At 49.3% G+C, this 16,225-nt stretch overlaps 1 protein-coding gene across 8 annotated transcripts in view; it reads right to left on the bottom strand.

Annotated features, from left to right (window-relative positions):
* Nucleotides 1-16,225, bottom strand: part of casz1 (castor zinc finger 1) — a 399,080-nt gene that overhangs the window by 28,494 nt on the left and 354,361 nt on the right. For all 8 annotated transcript variants that reach the window (XM_080215435.1, XM_080215434.1, XM_080215439.1 and 5 more), the window contains 6 exons: nucleotides 12,786-12,918; nucleotides 11,255-11,318; nucleotides 8,687-8,844; nucleotides 8,025-8,147; nucleotides 5,647-5,964; nucleotides 2,033-2,231 (listed from right to left, as the gene is read on the bottom strand). In XM_080215435.1, coding sequence (XP_080071561.1) covers nucleotides 2,033-2,231; nucleotides 5,647-5,964; nucleotides 8,025-8,147; nucleotides 8,687-8,844; nucleotides 11,255-11,318; nucleotides 12,786-12,918 — 995 coding nt within the window. The remainder of the gene's footprint in view (nucleotides 1-2,032; nucleotides 2,232-5,646; nucleotides 5,965-8,024; nucleotides 8,148-8,686; nucleotides 8,845-11,254; nucleotides 11,319-12,785; nucleotides 12,919-16,225) is intronic.

The raw sequence follows: 16,225 nt of genomic DNA, 5'->3' as shown, positions 1-16,225 counted from the left end.
AAGCCGGAACACCTGGAGGAAACCCATGCAGACATGGGGAGAATGTACAAACTCCAGACAGACTCAGCAGTTTGCTCTATCTCCATTTACAACAGTCCCAGTCAACTGAATGCAGAAAAATAACAGTTTTAAACATAAAGGGACACAGCTTTGTAACATGCTACCATCAAAAAATCATTTCTGTGGATGTGAAAGAGATTAGTTGCAAGTCTGCTCCATGGATGTGTGGGTGCCTGTACGAGGGGTGAAGGTCTGACAAGCCTCACATTGCTTCTTGGACGTTTCAGTGGATTTCTGGCCCACGTCCCGGGTTTGATTATTCTCACGTGTGCCTGTAGGAGGATACCATGGACCCAGGGATGATGACTCACTTTCTCTGAAAGGTGACTCCGTGATCCGTCTCTTTAGGACTGAAGTGGTTTTATAGCTTCTGGAACATTCTGGAAGGATTCCGGCCTTTCGCCAGTCACTGTCTTCCCTTGTTCCTGCAGCATAGGATTATTGGATGTTTCTTCACGTTGCGACGCTCGGCACCGGGCAGGACATCTTCTAGTTTAACGTCCACTAGAGCTACCTGAAGATCTAGGGAAGTATCTGCAGTTTCTGATGGGTTCAGTCGAGGGTTTAGTGTGTCGAAAGTGACCGTGGGATTCCTCGGGTAGAACGAGTGTCACAACCACGGCTCCGTGCTCTGACCAACAGGAGCTGTAATCTTGGCGAACCCGGGTCCCTGTGAGGCAGCAATGCAACTCTGGGCCACCTAAAATCCAGCCAACCCGCACCATCCTACACTCACAGCTGTTTCAATTCAAACCCTTCAATTGCAGGAATCTGATAGCTCCAATTATTAACGCAGAATAAAATCTTACATCGGCTGATGGGAAACAGGTTCAGTCTGAAAAGACTCGGTTGAATTTCACAGAATCCCTTGAGTGCAGAAGGAGGCCATTTGGCCCATTGAGTCTGCACCTATCACAATCCCATCCAATCCCTATTTCCATAATCCCATGCATTTACCCTAGCTAGTCCCCCTGACGCTAAGGGGCAATTTAACATGGCCAATCCAGCTGACCTGCACATATTTAGACATTTCTGTGTCAATCTCACCAACAAATGAGCAGAAATAGACCCTTTCTCTCTGGGAGCAAGAAATGTGGAGCTTTGCTGGGTTTGTGTGAAGGAGGGGGCATTGGACACTCTCTCCAACAACTAGCAAGGCTCCATGGCAACATCTCAATATCGCTTTGTTGTTACTCTGGTGTAAACAGTTGGAAGATCAGTTGGTTTCAAAGCGAGTACTATCTATGAGTCAGGAGTCTGTTGGAGTATCCTCTACCTGCCTGGGCGAGTACAGCTCCAACACTCAAGAAGCTCAACACCATCCAGGACAAAGCAACCTGTTTGACTGGCACCCAAACCACCACCTTAAACATTCACTCCCTCCCCTGCCCCAGTGACGCTCAGTAGCAGCTGTGTGTACCATCTACAAAAGCTCCTGCAGTAACTCACCAAGGCTCCTTTGACTGCACCTTGCAAACCCATGACCTCAACCATCTGGAAGGACAAGGGCGGCAGACACATGGGAACACCACCGCCTGCAAGTTCCCCTCCAAGCCACTCACCATCCTGTCTGGGAAATATATCACCGTTCCTTCACTGGCGCTGGGTCAAAATCTTGGAACTCTTTCCCTAACAGTGTGGTGGACGTACCTACACCACATGCGCAATAGTGACTCACCAACACCTTCTCAAGGACAATTTGCCCGCATCCCATGGACAAATGAAGAAAAATGGAATTCAATCAAAAAAGCTAATAGTATAAGTTCTGTCCAGAGGTTAGAATGCGTCACCCAGAATTGGGAATGTCATAATATTTGGTCTGGAGTGTTCTGTTAGTCCAATTCCACCTCTAGAGACCTCTCGGGAGGAGAACTGTGTCTAAACTATCTTTGATCAAGTTTTAATGGGGAATAGTATCAGGGTGGATAAAGCATACCTGTCTATGAAGAGGTTTATTTTAATGGCAGCTTACCTGATTTGGACAGAGGCACTGCAGAGAGTAATAGGAGAACTGGTCACGCACGTTGACGAGGTTGTTGTTGGGGTTGATGTGGTCTAGACAGTGGGATTCCGCCTTCCCAGAGGTTTTACAGACGTACTTGCAATTTCCAAACAGACAGTGGAAGTGGAACTTGTTGGCGTATTTACAATCGGTCGCCAGACAGGGATCACTAAAGAGAGTAAAAGTCACGGTTAAGAGGTAAAGTCAGAATCTCTGAAACTGGGACTGAAAGACAACACAGGTACGTCCGCACCAGTGACGGTGTCTGTGTCAATCAGAACGTGAGGCTGTGAAATGCCAGAATGTTAGCCTGGAACTTCGACCAATCTTCACCTGACCCAGAGGAGAATGTTCTAGAATCACACACAGGCTTGTAAGCTGAGCATGTTGCGAGTACAATTATTGTTCTGGAACAATCTAGAACAACAGATCAGAGAGAAGATAGGTCTACAACTGAGATGAAGAGAAATGACTTCTCTCAGAGGGTTGTGAGTCTGTGGAACTCGCTGCAGTGTAAGAAGTCTCACAACACCAGGTTAAAACCCAACAGGTTTGTTTGGAAGTGAGTGAAGGAGCAGCGCTCCGAAAGCTCGTGATTCCAAAAAACCTGTTGGACTTTAACCTGGTGTTGTGAGACTTACTGTGTCCACCCCAGTCCAACGCCGGCATCTCCACATCATGGCTACCAGAGAGCAGCAGAGACAGAATCAATCAACAGATTCGAGAAAGAGATGGATTTGTTTCTGATGAAAAGTGGGATAAAGGGCGATGGGGAACAGGCAGGAAAGGGGAGATTTGACTGGGATAAAATCAGCCATGATCACGCTATACAGCAGGGTGGGCTTGAGGGGCTGAATTATCTACCCCCACTCCTCATTCCTAAACATGTATGTGCATCTGGAGCTTGCCACAGATGAAGCTTTGGATTTTGGGCGTGAGTTCAGGTTTGATTTACCTCATCCAGAAGCTTTGATTTTTATTCTGCAGCCCTTGCTGTGAGTTGCAGTGACTCCAAAGAGCCAGGGTCATAACAAGATAGCACAGAGAACATTCAAAGTAAGTAATTACAGCAGTTTGAGTGGGCCCTTTGAGCCTGAACCATTGTCCAATACTATCATGGCTGTGATCTGTTACCTCAACTGCACCTTCCCGTACTCTCCCCAAGTCCCTAATTCCCATAAAAGAAAATGTAGAGTCATAGAAGCTTACAGCATGGGAACAGGCCCTTCGGCCCAACTTGTCCATGCTGTCCGTACCAGCCTCTGTCCTGAATACACTCGATAACTGAGCACCCATGACCCGCTGGGTGAGAGAACCCCACAGGCTCACAGCGTTCCGGGTGAAGACATCCCTTCTCACCTCACTCCTACATGTTCAATCCCTCATCCCGAGACTACGCCTCCCCCCCTGCCACCCTCTGCCCCCCAAAACCCTACCCCCACACCCCGCTCCCCAGATACCCAGCGGGCGGGGGGGAGACATCCTCTGAGTGGACAACACCTTAAACGAGACCAAGTGCCCACTTGAACGGCTGCTCCGATCCCACAGGACACTCTTACTGCTTTGAAACCCCTCAGAGTTTGGTATTTTATATATCATAATACATACAGTTTTGATGTATGTAATGACAGTTGTAAATTCAAAGTGACACGCTGACATTCACAGCTGCCTCGGATCCTTGTGAAGTGACAGTGATGAATGTATATTATAAACTTTCATGATGTAAAAAAGTTCATGATATCAATCACGTAACCCGTGGTGCTGTAATGGCTAACTGGGGTGGGTTATACAGACAATAACACAGAACTGCAAACAGGTTACAGGGCCGCCTCAGTCAGTGACACAAAGTACACATTCTCATTTTACAAGCTTCTGAGCTTGGATTACTGTTCTAACTTCGCTCACAGCCATCTATCATTCGCAACAGGGCACCTCTTTTCGGTCAAACACTCGGAGGAACCTATTTCTGTGATGTCAAGGTTTTACGCTGTCGCTCCAATTGGAAATGCCGCATAAATCAGTCCGGGATTTGGGTGGCTTTGTTTGTGGTTCGTTTTCCAGTTCGGGAGGTGCGAGGTCAGGGACAGGCTCCGCCGCGATGTGCAGGTCTTCAGTGCAGCAAAGGCAACGACAACTTACGTTTACAGAGCGCCTTGTACTGTCCCAAGGAGCGTCACAAAGCAAAATACAACACTGGGCCACAAAAGGAGATATTGGCCACTTTGCCCAAAGCTTGGCCACAGAGAGAGGGCGGAATTCTCCAGTCCCGCTGCAATAAATGAAGATTTGGCTGAGTGCCAAATTCACCGTCCTCGCTGGCTTGTGCCTGTGGGCGTGAGGGGCCAGTGAGATCACACCCAGAGTGCCTTCAAGGTGGAAAGCGCGGTAGAGAGATGGTGTAGGGAGAGAGTTTCAAAGCGCGGGGTAACTAAAAGCACGGCTCATAACGACAGAGCGATTTTAACCTGGGGGTGCAGAAAGAGGCAGGAATTAGAGGAGCGCGGGATTCTCGGAGAGTTATGGGGCTGCAGGAGATCACAGAGATACAGAGAGGAGGTGTAACCATGGAGAGATCTGATAACAGGGATGGGAATTTTACAGTTAAGGTATTGCTTGACCAGAGATCAGCGAGCACAGGATGTGAGAGAGGGAGAGGGAGCGAGAACAGAGGGATAGAGACAGAGGGAGCGAGAACAGAGGGAGTGAGAGCAGAGGGATACGGACAGAAGGATACAGACAGAGGGATACGGACAGAGAGAGTGGGACAGAGAGAGTGGGACAGAGAGCACGGGACAGAGAAGAGAGAGACAGAGAAGAGAGTGACAGAGAAGAGAGACAGAGAAGGGAGAGGTACAAACACAGTCAGCTGAGTTTTGGATAACCCTCAGTGGATAGAGTGTGGTGAACAGCCAGCACTGTGTTAGAATGAATGACTCTGGAAGGATCAGAGACGTGAATGAGGGTTTCAGTAGCAGGCAAGGTGAGGCAGGGATAGAGATGGGCAATGTGATCGATTCACCAAAAAGACTGGTTCAAACTCACAGAGATTCAAAGCTAGTGAGCCGTATTTGCAATAGAGACAGAATACCAGATCTTAGAATAGAATCATAGAATCCCTACAGTGCAGAAAGAGGCCATTTGGCCCATCGAACCTGGAACAACAATCCCACCCAGGCCCTATCCCCTTAACCCCTGTATTTTCCCTGACACTGAGACAATTTATCATGGCCAATCCACCTAACCGGTATACATTTGGAGTGTGAGGCCAGCGTACCTGGAGGAAACCCACGCAGGCACGGGTAGAATGTGCAAACTCTGTACACACACAGTGACCCAAGGCCAGAATTGAACCGGGGTCCCTGGCACTGTGTGGCGACAGCGCTAACCACTGTGCCACCGTGCCGCCCTGGAAAAGCAGCAAGACTTGAGGAACGCTGCAGAGTGATTGGGCAAGGCCTGCGGATTTCCCAAAGTTCCCCTGGATCAAACATTCCCGGTAAGGTTCTGGCTCAGTGGTCAGCATGCATTATATATTTCACTGGCACACACACACAGAGAGAGCTTACACAATCTCCCATACTCACTTCTCCTGGAACTGGAGGAAGCCGGGTTTGACCTGAGGTTTGGCGTTCTCCAGGGATGTGGTCGCCAGGGAAGATGTCACCAGCGTGGATACGGGGATCTGGGGGATGGAAGCTGCCAGCTGCTTCCAAGCGAGCAGCGTGGGGCTGGAGGTGACGACGGCCGGGTTCGCTGAGGAGGCCTGCATGGCTGCGGCCGTAACCATGGCGATGGAAGGGAAGGCTGAGGCACTGGGAGCTCTGATCTCCACGGGGATTGGGGTCGGGAGGGAAAGCTCCGACTTCACTTTCACCACTCCACCATCCGCCCGGAAGTGGAAGCTATGGAAAGCAGAAAGGTTGTGTCAGTTACAGCCGCCGATTTAAAGAGACAGAAATCTCACAACAAACACCAGGTTAAAGGTTAAAGAGACAAGGCAACATTGAGGCAACACAGATCCCAATGGTCACACTGGAACAGAACAGGTCCAACTTGGACCATGTTGAAGCAGACACTAAGGAGTCTGATAATACATCATCTTCTGCGTAGTTTGAATACAAATATGACCATTTTCCAAACTTATAGCCTGTTAGTTACTGTGGCTGGTGTCAGAGGCTAAAGATTTGATTCTCGGAGCCACTGCAGCCCAGGAGGCCATTCAGCCCATCAGCATAATTAAGGACCCCCCACACCCCGGACATTCTCTCTTCCACCTTCTTCTGTTGGAAAGAAGATACAAAAGTCTGAGCTCACGTACCAACTGACTCAAGAACAGCTTCTTCCCTGCTGCTGACAGACTTTTGAATGGACCTACCTCGCATTAAGTTGATCTTTCTCTACACCCTCGCTGTGACTCTAACACTACATTCTGCACCCTCTCCTTTCCTTCTCAATGAACGGTATGCTTTGTCTGTATGGCACGCAAAAAACAATACTTTTCACTGTATACCAATACATGTGACAATAATAAATCAAATCAAATCACGGGATTCCGAATCATTTGCAATCCTTACGGAAGAACGGGCTGAGATGTAATTTTTTTTCCCCTCCTCTCAAACCTGAGGAACGTTTATTTATCTAAGTCGTGTTTTCTGTGGGCCCTGTGTCGTTGCCCCTGTAAACAGGGTCTGCTGACCCGTCCCCGTGGGGGGGGCGGCAGGGGGTAGGGGTGTGGGTCTGGGGGCCGAATCCACCCTCCTCCCTCCCCCCAGCTTCCCTCCCACTGCAAGTCGCTCAGATTCCTTCAGAGTGCTGCCTCTTGATGTGATGTCATCAAAGTAATTGGACCTTGAATAACCTCTGCATTCTTTTTTTAATCTGCATAAATTATTTAAATAATAAACTGATCTAAATTAGAATCATGCCTGGGTCAAAACAAGGTTATTTGCCACTTCATAAATATAAACAGCGTCAGATTAAAGGGGCTGAGGTTTCAGGTAGGGTGCATTGCAACACCCTTCACCTCATCGATAGGGAGCAGTAAACAATCAGACCGGACCGTCAGGTCAGGGAAACTCCAATTAAAGAGAAAAGCAGCAGACAACAACCCACAGAGGGTCAGAGAACCGGAGACAGGACGGCTTCTGCCTCTACCCCTCGATGGAGAGCAAAGTCATGTTGAATTGTGGGAACTGTGCGAGATTTTACACCGTGAGGTGTCTCCTTAAAATCTGTGCCCAAAATACACAGGAGTAACTGAGCCTCGTCACCCCCCTCACCCCTTCCCCCCTCACCGCAGTGTACTCCCGCTCGCCCCAGCTCTGCTTCACGTTCAATGGGTGTTGGGGACGCTCCATGCCCAATCTCCCCCCCACCCCACCCACTACCCGGCAAGTGTCAACACCCCGGGTCGATGCCGGACTGAGCCCCTGCTGAATGTGCCCATCAGAATACGGTGGAACTCCTTCTGTTTGAGTTCCATCCACTCCCCACCCTTCCCTTCCCCATCCCCTCCCTTCTCCACTCCCTCTGTCTCCTCCACACCCCCTATCTACTCCCTTCCCCTTCCCACCCATCGTCGTCCCCTCCCCTTCCCACTCCTCCCCTCCTCACCCTTCCCTAACTCTCCCCTCCCCACTGCTCCCTAACTCTCCCCTCACCACCCTTCCCCTCCCCGGCCACCCCTCCCCACCACACCCCCTCCCCTCCTCTCCCCACCCCTCTCCAGGATTGACTTCCAGACCAAGCTGACTGATTCCATCAGGAGGTTTGGACGCAGCTCCCTGGCTTCCTGTCAGTGAGACCCAGTTTGCAGCGAGCCCCGGGACTTTCCAAGCCGGTCACACAGAGCAGTGGATCAGTGGCTCCTCACTTTGTACCAATGGGGAATTATTATATTTTCTCTGACAATAAGCTGGGTGGTTGTCGTTCGGTCACTGATTTGGTGGACTTGGACCCTTACTTGGCGTGTTTGATGGCTCCGTCCAAGGTGCTGAAGAGGGCTCCACAGTCTTCCACGACGCAATGGAAATGGGTTTTATGCAGGAAATCACACTGGCTCTCACAGTAATCTTCCGTGCTAAATCTGAGGATGGAAGATAGAAAATTGTGAGCAAATTGGCAAGACTGGCCCCACACCCCCAGCATCAGCGGAAACTTTATAACAGCTCGAGAATCTGTCATAAACTCACACTCATAAAGTCATAGAGATTTATTTACAGCATGGAAACAGGCTCTTTGGCCCAACTTGTCCATGCCGCCCAGGTTTTACCACTAAGACAATCCCAATTGCCTGCGTTTGGCCCATATCCCTCTATACCCATCTTACCCATGTAACCATCCAAATGCCTTTAAAAGACAAATTGTACCAGCCTCTGCTACTGCCTCTGGCAGCCGGTTCCAGTCACTCATCACAATTGCCCTTCTCGATCCTTTTGTATCTCTCCCCTCTCACTTTAAACCTATGCCCTCTAGTTTGAGGCTCCCCTACCTTTGGGAAAAGATATTTTCTCTCTACCTCATCCATGTCCCTCATTATTTTATAGACCTCTATAAGATCATCCCTCAGCCTTCTGCGCTCCAGGGAAAGAAGTCCCAGTCGAGTGAACTAGTTCATGGTCGTACCTTCGCAGGTATTTTTCCCAGAATTCAGTTCGTTTCTCCGGTCTCTGTGGAGTCAAAGCTTTATTCATGTAGGAGGCCTGTTCCGTATCGGACTGTCCACAATCCGGCTCTGTCTTCAGGTTTAGTAAGCTGCTGAGTCCGCTGCCGCTTTGGGTCATCTACCGAGAGAAACACAAGAGCTTACAGCAAATCAGCAAGTGTCCAACTCAGTGTGATGATGCTCTTTGTGGGAGAGTCTAGGACCAGAGGGCATGACCTCCGGGTGAGGGGGGGGGGGTTACCCACTGAAGACAGGGATGAGGAGGAATTTCTTCTCTCGGGGGGAGTGAATCTGTGGAACTCTTTATTGGCCGTGGAGGCTGGGGTGTTAAGTATGTTCAAAGCTGAGACAGATTTTAAGGAAATCGAGGATTTCTTCAGAAGGAACTCTTCAAAATTGAGTAAACAAAAATACAACGAAACTTACTCCAACTTATAAATCAAAGGAAGAGTTTAATAAGGAGACATCATTACTCCAAACGTGGGCCCTCACCCTGGCCTACTCCAAGCTCTTCACCATTCCACGCAGTTCCTTATTTATAGTCTGGTCAGCTGACTCTGTAATTGGTTCCATGGGTCAGCTGACCCTTCCATCTTGTCCCCATCGGTCACATTACAAAGTTATCACGGGTTACAGTCTAACGCTATGGGGGTAAAGCGGGTAAGTGGAGTTGAGGATCACTTCAGATCAGCCATGATCTCACTGAGTGGTGGAGTAGACTTGATGGGCCAAATGGCCTACTTCTGCTCCTGTGTCTTACGGCCTTATGGTGTGAGCGTGCATAATGAGCACTTTGGTGGGTGCCCTCTACCCCTCCACTGTCAAGGTGGAACACCCGGTGAGCTGCTGTCCCTGGCTTGGTGATGAATGAGTTAAGTCAGCCTCCTTCTTCAGTTTGACCCAGTTAACCCGGTGAGGAGGGCCTAGCATTGGCTTTCCTGCCCGTGGCTCCATTGTCAGCGGCTGGGCCTTCTCAAGATGTCCAGAGCAACAACTACCAATACTTGTGTTTACATAGCACCTGGAACATAATCAGACATCTCACCACGGCACACCGGAACATTAACAAGCGAAATGATGTGGAGATGCCGGCGTTGGACTGGGGTGGGCACAGTAGGAAGTCTCACAACATCAAGTTAAAGTCCAACAGGTTTATTTGGAGTCACGAGCTTTCAGAGTGCTGCCCCTTCACCAGGTGAGAGAAGGACAATGAAGGAGCAGCACTCCGAAAGCTCGTGCTCCCAAATAAACCTGTTGGATTTTAACCTGGTGTTACAAGTAAAATGTGCCATGGAGTCACTGAAGATGACACTCCAACAGGAGGTCACACAGGTAGCTTGTCAGGAGAATGTTAAAGAAGGAAATGAGAGACAGAGAGGTTTCGGGAGGGATTTCCCAAGCTCAGGGCCCCCCCGCAGCTGAAGCACAGAATCCTTACAGTGCAGAAGGAGGCCATTTGGCCCATCGATCTGCACTGACCAATCCCACCTAGGCCCTATCCCCGTAACCCCACATATTTATCTGCTAATCCCATTAACCTACGCATCTTGGGACACTAATGGGCAATTTAAAATGGCCAATAACCTAACCTGCACATCTTTGGACTGTGGGAGGAAACCAGAGGAAACCCATGCAGACATGGGGAAAATGTGTAAACTCTACACAGATAATTTCCCGAGGCCGGAATTGAACCTGGGTCCCTGGCACTGTGAGGCAGCAATGTTAACCGCTGCGCCACCGCGCCATCCTAATGGCACAACTGCCAATGATGGGACAACTGGAAATGAGGAAGCTCAGGAGGTTGGAATTGGAGGAGTGGCGATTTCTCCGAGGGATGATTACTGGGAGGCGTGAGGCCAGGGAAGGAGGTTTGGAAGGAGGATGGGAATTTTACAGTCAGGACAGTGCTGGACTGGGAGATACGGAGGCCAGTGAGCACAGGGGTGAGAGGGTGACTTGGGGCAGGATTTTACAGCCTTGCTCATCCCAAAACCACAGAATCGCGTCCGAGGTCAATGACCCTTTCCGCTGTCCGCCCCTCGCCCGCTCCGATTCCTGTGGCGAGCGGGACGGTGGCATTTTATTGTTGGTGTGCATTCAGACAGGGGTAGCAGGGTGTAGGAGGACCTTGGGTTTATGGAGGGAGTATGGCACAGAACAGAACATACGTAAAGGCTTATGAACTGATAATACTTTTTAAAAAAATTAACAAAAAAACCCCCACTCCCAACAAGCAGCTGAAATGTAGCCCCTTAACCAGCTGTTAAATACACTCTGTTTCCAAACCCACTGCACAGTGCAATATGGCAGCTTGCTCCACTCAGTAAATTCCACTCCATTTAATTACGTTAATTTATTCGTGGAAGATGAGTTGAAGTGTGCCACACATGATCGATTGTTTTAAAATGTGAACGCTTTTGACACAGACTCAGAACCTGCCGTCGGAATAACTCGCGTCTCAAGGACTAGCCTACTTCAGAATGCTGTTCTTTTGTCTCTGGGGGTAAGCAGTGAGGGGTAATTCTTACCTTATTGAGGAAGGAGGATAACAGAGATGTCTGTCCTGACTCCACGTGTCCATTGGATTCAGCACTGCAGGAAAAAAGAATGTGCCTTTAGTTTGACTTGCCCAAGGCATGTTGCCATGGGGGATAAGGCTATGGCAATGTTATCCCAGACTTAAACTTCAAGACACCAACCATGACCCCGAACCTAAACTCTCTATTTATTTTATAGCTTACAATCGACAGCGAGGAACTCGCTGGGATCGGAGTGAAGGAGCTGCCCCGTCAAAGTGACCTGGTCATCTGGTGAGGTCATGTGGTTTGGGCCATTAGGAATGGGCACAGATTGTGACACCTTGCCAGTGTCTCCCTGACCCCGTGGACAAACACAGAAAAAAAATCAAACGTGTGCAAGGAGCAGCAAGGGCACAACTTGGAGGTGACACACGCACACTATTTTCCTGTCCCGTCCGCCATGGGAATTGTGGCGGGCAGGGGAGGGCGGATTATGCAAAGGATTGTTGATCTCAGGCGGGATTTTCCAGTCTTGGGGCAAGTGCGGCTGGAAAACTCCACCCAAAATCCTTACAGGACTTTCAGGTGGCACAGTGGGTTAGCACTGCTGCCTCACAGCACCAAGGACCCGGGTTCGATTCCTGGGCTTGGGTCACTGTCTGGGTGGAGTTTGCACATTCTCCCCGTGTCTGCGTGGGTTTCCTCCGGGTGCTCCGGTTTCCTCCCACAGTCCGAAAGATGTTCTGGTTAGGGTCCATCGGCTGTGCTAAATTCTCCATCAGTGTACCCGAACAGGTGTTGGAGTGTGGCGACTGGGGGAATTTCACAGTAACTTCATTGCAGTGTTAATGTAAACCTTATTTGTGATGAATAAGTAAACTTTACGGTGTCAAGTAACAATTAAATGTTTGCTTATTTAGGATGACCTTCAGATATTTTGTTGCCTAGCAGTCGGTTCACCACAATCAGCTGGTCTCCATGAGGAACAAATTAACTAGCTTAACTAAATTAACGAGTTAAACAAAATGGCCTTTTCCCATATCTCAAAATATCTCAGGGTCCCTCCATATCGGGTGCCTCATTCACAACATTATCAACTCCACATCTGTCACGGTTTACCCTCTGATTTCAGTTTCTCTGCCATTTGGCCATCCACACCTTCTATTCTCTCTCTGGACTGCCAGTAGCAGCCTTTCCCCTGGTTTTTGTGGCTATGACTCATCTTTCAGTATAAACATCTCCCATTTCCTATGCCTTTTAGCATTGACAAAGGGTCATCTGGACTCGAAACTCTTTTCTCTCCTTACAGATGCTGCCCAGACCTGCTGAGATTTTCCAGCGTTTCAGATTCCAGCAGTAGTTTGCTTTTATTATTTAGAAGGTACCACGCCGTTGGGTTCAGAGGCTGTGAGCATGGCAGGACGCGACCGCGGTGCTTGTAGCCTCTTCGGGTTGGTGCCCTGGCCCTGAGGCCTGAGGCCGAAACGCCCCCATCCACCTGGAGGCCGGCACTGCCCACCCGCGTCCGCGGCCCACTTACCCATGCTCCTTCAAGCTGAGATCGAGACTCTGGTCCTGCACCGAGCCCTGGGGTTGGGTCTTGACGCCGTCACTCGGCTCTTGCTTGAGTGCAACCAGATTGAACTGGTTTGCCGGCGTTTCCTGCTCACTTCCTGTCACAAAATGTGCCAGAGAAAGAAAAACAAGTCATTGTTGGTCCCCGCTGACGAGATCAGTTCTGACTTTCGTTCAGTGATGGAACAAGTGGAGTGATAATTATTGCCAAATTATGTCAAGCCACTGGGACTTTCGGGACACTGAAACATTGGTTGGGGGGGGTGGGTTTGGGGGGGGAAGGAGGACGAGGCGGAAAAGCTTCATTTTATCAGCTGCAGTTGTCATAACCGATTTGCAGTCCTGCCTCTTAACCATTCATTAAATATCATGTTAATGTTGAGGTGCTCTGGCAGCCTCAGACTGGTCGACAACCTCCCCGTCCTTTCAGGAGGCCTACGTCTCCATGGAAACGCTGCAGCCTCGCACTGAGCGTGCCCGGTCGGAGCCAGATCAAACTTGACAGCCAATCAGATCGGTTCAAACAGGCTGACCCCCCCCAACCCCCCCCTAACCCCCACCGCCCAATACACCCCCCCCCCCAATAAATCACATTCCCAAACTCGGATTCGCCTCATGCACAGGAATAAATCCGCTGACAGAGTCGCCAGCCTCCTCAGGAATACCCAAGTGACTGAAATATTAATTTGCCCTCAGGCAAAAGATATATATTTTTTTTTTAAAAAAGAAAATACTGTCCTATTTCTCAAGGCGGCTGGTTTGAAGTCAAAGAGAGTGTAACTTGTTCAGTGATCTCCCCCCCCCCCCCCCCCCTCCTTTATTCCTTGACAAAAGTTGCAGCAACTAAACTCCGGCGAGGAACTTCCAAACTTTCCAGCTCTAACATTCCTGCTATTCCCGGATGTCACGGACGCTGAAGGTTTGATTCTTTAGGCTGGAATTTCTGGGAGCGCCACATTGACACCTCAAACAGCACAGGGCAGGAATTCCACTGGGAGTTTTCGTTAACCTGTCCAATCTTAGGGCCAGGGTCAGCGTTCGCTCTTCTTAATCTTCCCTCTTAATGTCTAAACATCACCCACGTAAGGAGGATACAACCAGATTGGAGACTTGGGCACAGAAATGGCAGATGCAGTTTAATCTGGACAAACGCGAGGTGATGCATTTTGGAAGACCAAATTTAGGTGTGAATTAGACTGTAAATGGCAGAACCCTTAGGAACATTAGCGTACAGAGGGATCTGGGCGCGCAGGTCCACGGTTCCCTACAAGTGGCAACACAGATGGCCAAGGTGGTTCAGAAGGCGTATGACGTGTCTGCCTTCATCAGCTGGGGCACCGAGTACAAGAGTTGGGAAATCATGTTGCAGCTGTATAAAATCTCACTTAGGCCACATTTGGAGTATTGTGTGCAGTTCTGGTCACCGTGCCACCATGGAAGCTTTGGAGAGAGTGCAAAGATGTTGCCTGGTCTCAAGGGCATTGGCTACGAGGAGAATTTGAATAAACTAGGATTGTGTTCACTGGAAAGACAGAGGCTGAGGGGAGACCTGATAGAGGGCTACAAAATTATGAGAGGCGTGGACAGGGTGGATAGTCAGAGGCTTTTCCCCAGGGTGGAAGAGTCAATTACGAGGGGGGCTCAGGTTCAAGGTGAGAGAGGGAAAGTTTAAGGGGGATGTGTGGGGTAAGTTTTTCACACACACAGTGGTGGGTGCTCAAACTCGCTGTCAGGAAGCAGGCACATTAGCAACATTTAAGGAGGGAATGGAGGGATACGGACCGAGTAAGGGCAGAGTGTTTTTATTAGTTTGGTTAGGGCATCATGAACAGCACAGGCTTGGAGGGCTGAAGGGCCTGTTCCTGTGCTGTCCTTCGTCCTTTGTAATAAAATAAACCCCTTCCCCCCTTTAGTTCATAAATTGTAATTGGTTATAAGTTTGAGAGTAAAAGGTAAAAAGTAGAAAGGAGACCCCACATTGCTGGGATTTGTGCACAGTTTAACTCCCATGGAGAATGATACTCTGAAGGAGGGAGGGTCTGTACCCTCCAGGTTTTCGCCATGACCACCCCACAATACACTGTGCTTGTTCCCATGGTGATGCCAGTTATACTGTACCACCAAACGCTGGCTGCTCAGTAAAGCGGAAACCAGTGCAATCCCAGCCTCTCTCCCATATCCAGTCCTCCATAAGCTTGGAGTTATCCAAAACACTGTTATTTCCAAGCACCGTTCTTCCATCATCCTCGTGTTCACTGACCTACACTGGATTCCAGTCAACTGACATCTTGATTTTCAAATCTTCACCCTTGCATTCAAACCCCTCCCACCTTCACAATCTCCTCCAACCGGCAGGATCCCTGCACTCCGCAAATTCTGGTCTGATGTTACTCCGGCCTGGCTTCAGCTGCCTGAGCCCTAAGCTCTGGAATTCCCTCCCTAACCCTCTCTGCCTCTTGTCTGCACTTTCACCATTTGAGACACTTCTTAAAAACTACCTCCTTGGCCAGGTTTGTGGTCACCTTATGTGACTGAGTATCTCATTTTCATAGAATCCCTACAGTGCGGAAGGAGGCCATTTGGCCCATTGAGTCTGCACCAACTCTCCAACAGTGCATCTTACCCAGGTCCACCCCACTCAGCCCTACCCCTTAACCCCACGTATTTACCTCCACATTTGGGCACACTAAGGGGCAATTTAGCACGGCCAATCCACACGTTTGCTCTATAGAATTCCTGTGACGAACCTTAGCATGCTTTAGTAACAGCGTTCTATAAATATCAGTTGTTGAAAATGTCAGCCTGACCTATTGGGGGTGATTTTAACCTCATCTCATTGAAGAATCAAAGAGATTGCGTTCAATACTACTTTGGAGTCAAGGGAATATTATTAGATAACGTTAAAAACCCAGCATTCCATCTGATTCCCCCCTGGGCATCACGTGGACTGGGTTAGATCCGCAATCTGTCAAAAATTGGCTGGGCCAAACATGAAGGATAGGACAACAAAGCTTTGCTTTTATTTGTTTGCCAGAACTGCAGGCCGCTGTTTAAAAATAGGACAGGGATGAGGAGGGTTTTTTTCCTCAGAGGGTGGTGAGTCTGTGGAACTTTCTTACTCTAAAGGCGGGTAGATGGGAGGTTACAATCAGATAAGCCATGATCTTGAGTGGTACAGTGGTTAGTACTGCTGCTTCACACTGCCAGGGACCGGGGTTCGATTCCTGGCTTGGGTCACTGTCTGTTTGCATGTTCTCCCCATGTCTGCATGGGTTTCCTCCAGGTGCTCCAGTTTCCTTCCACAGTCCAAGGATGTGCTAGTTAGGTTGATTGACCATTCTAAATTGCCCCTTGGTGTCCTGGGATGTGTAGGTTAGAGGGATTAGCAGGGTAAATGCGTCGGGT

This window comes from Carcharhinus amblyrhynchos, chromosome 30, assembly GCF_965287045.1.
Source record: "Carcharhinus amblyrhynchos chromosome 30, sCarAmb.v2.hapA, whole genome shotgun sequence".
NCBI classification, from domain to species: domain Eukaryota; kingdom Metazoa; phylum Chordata; class Chondrichthyes; order Carcharhiniformes; family Carcharhinidae; genus Carcharhinus; species Carcharhinus amblyrhynchos.
This window is presented reverse-complemented; position numbering and strand designations above follow the sequence as displayed.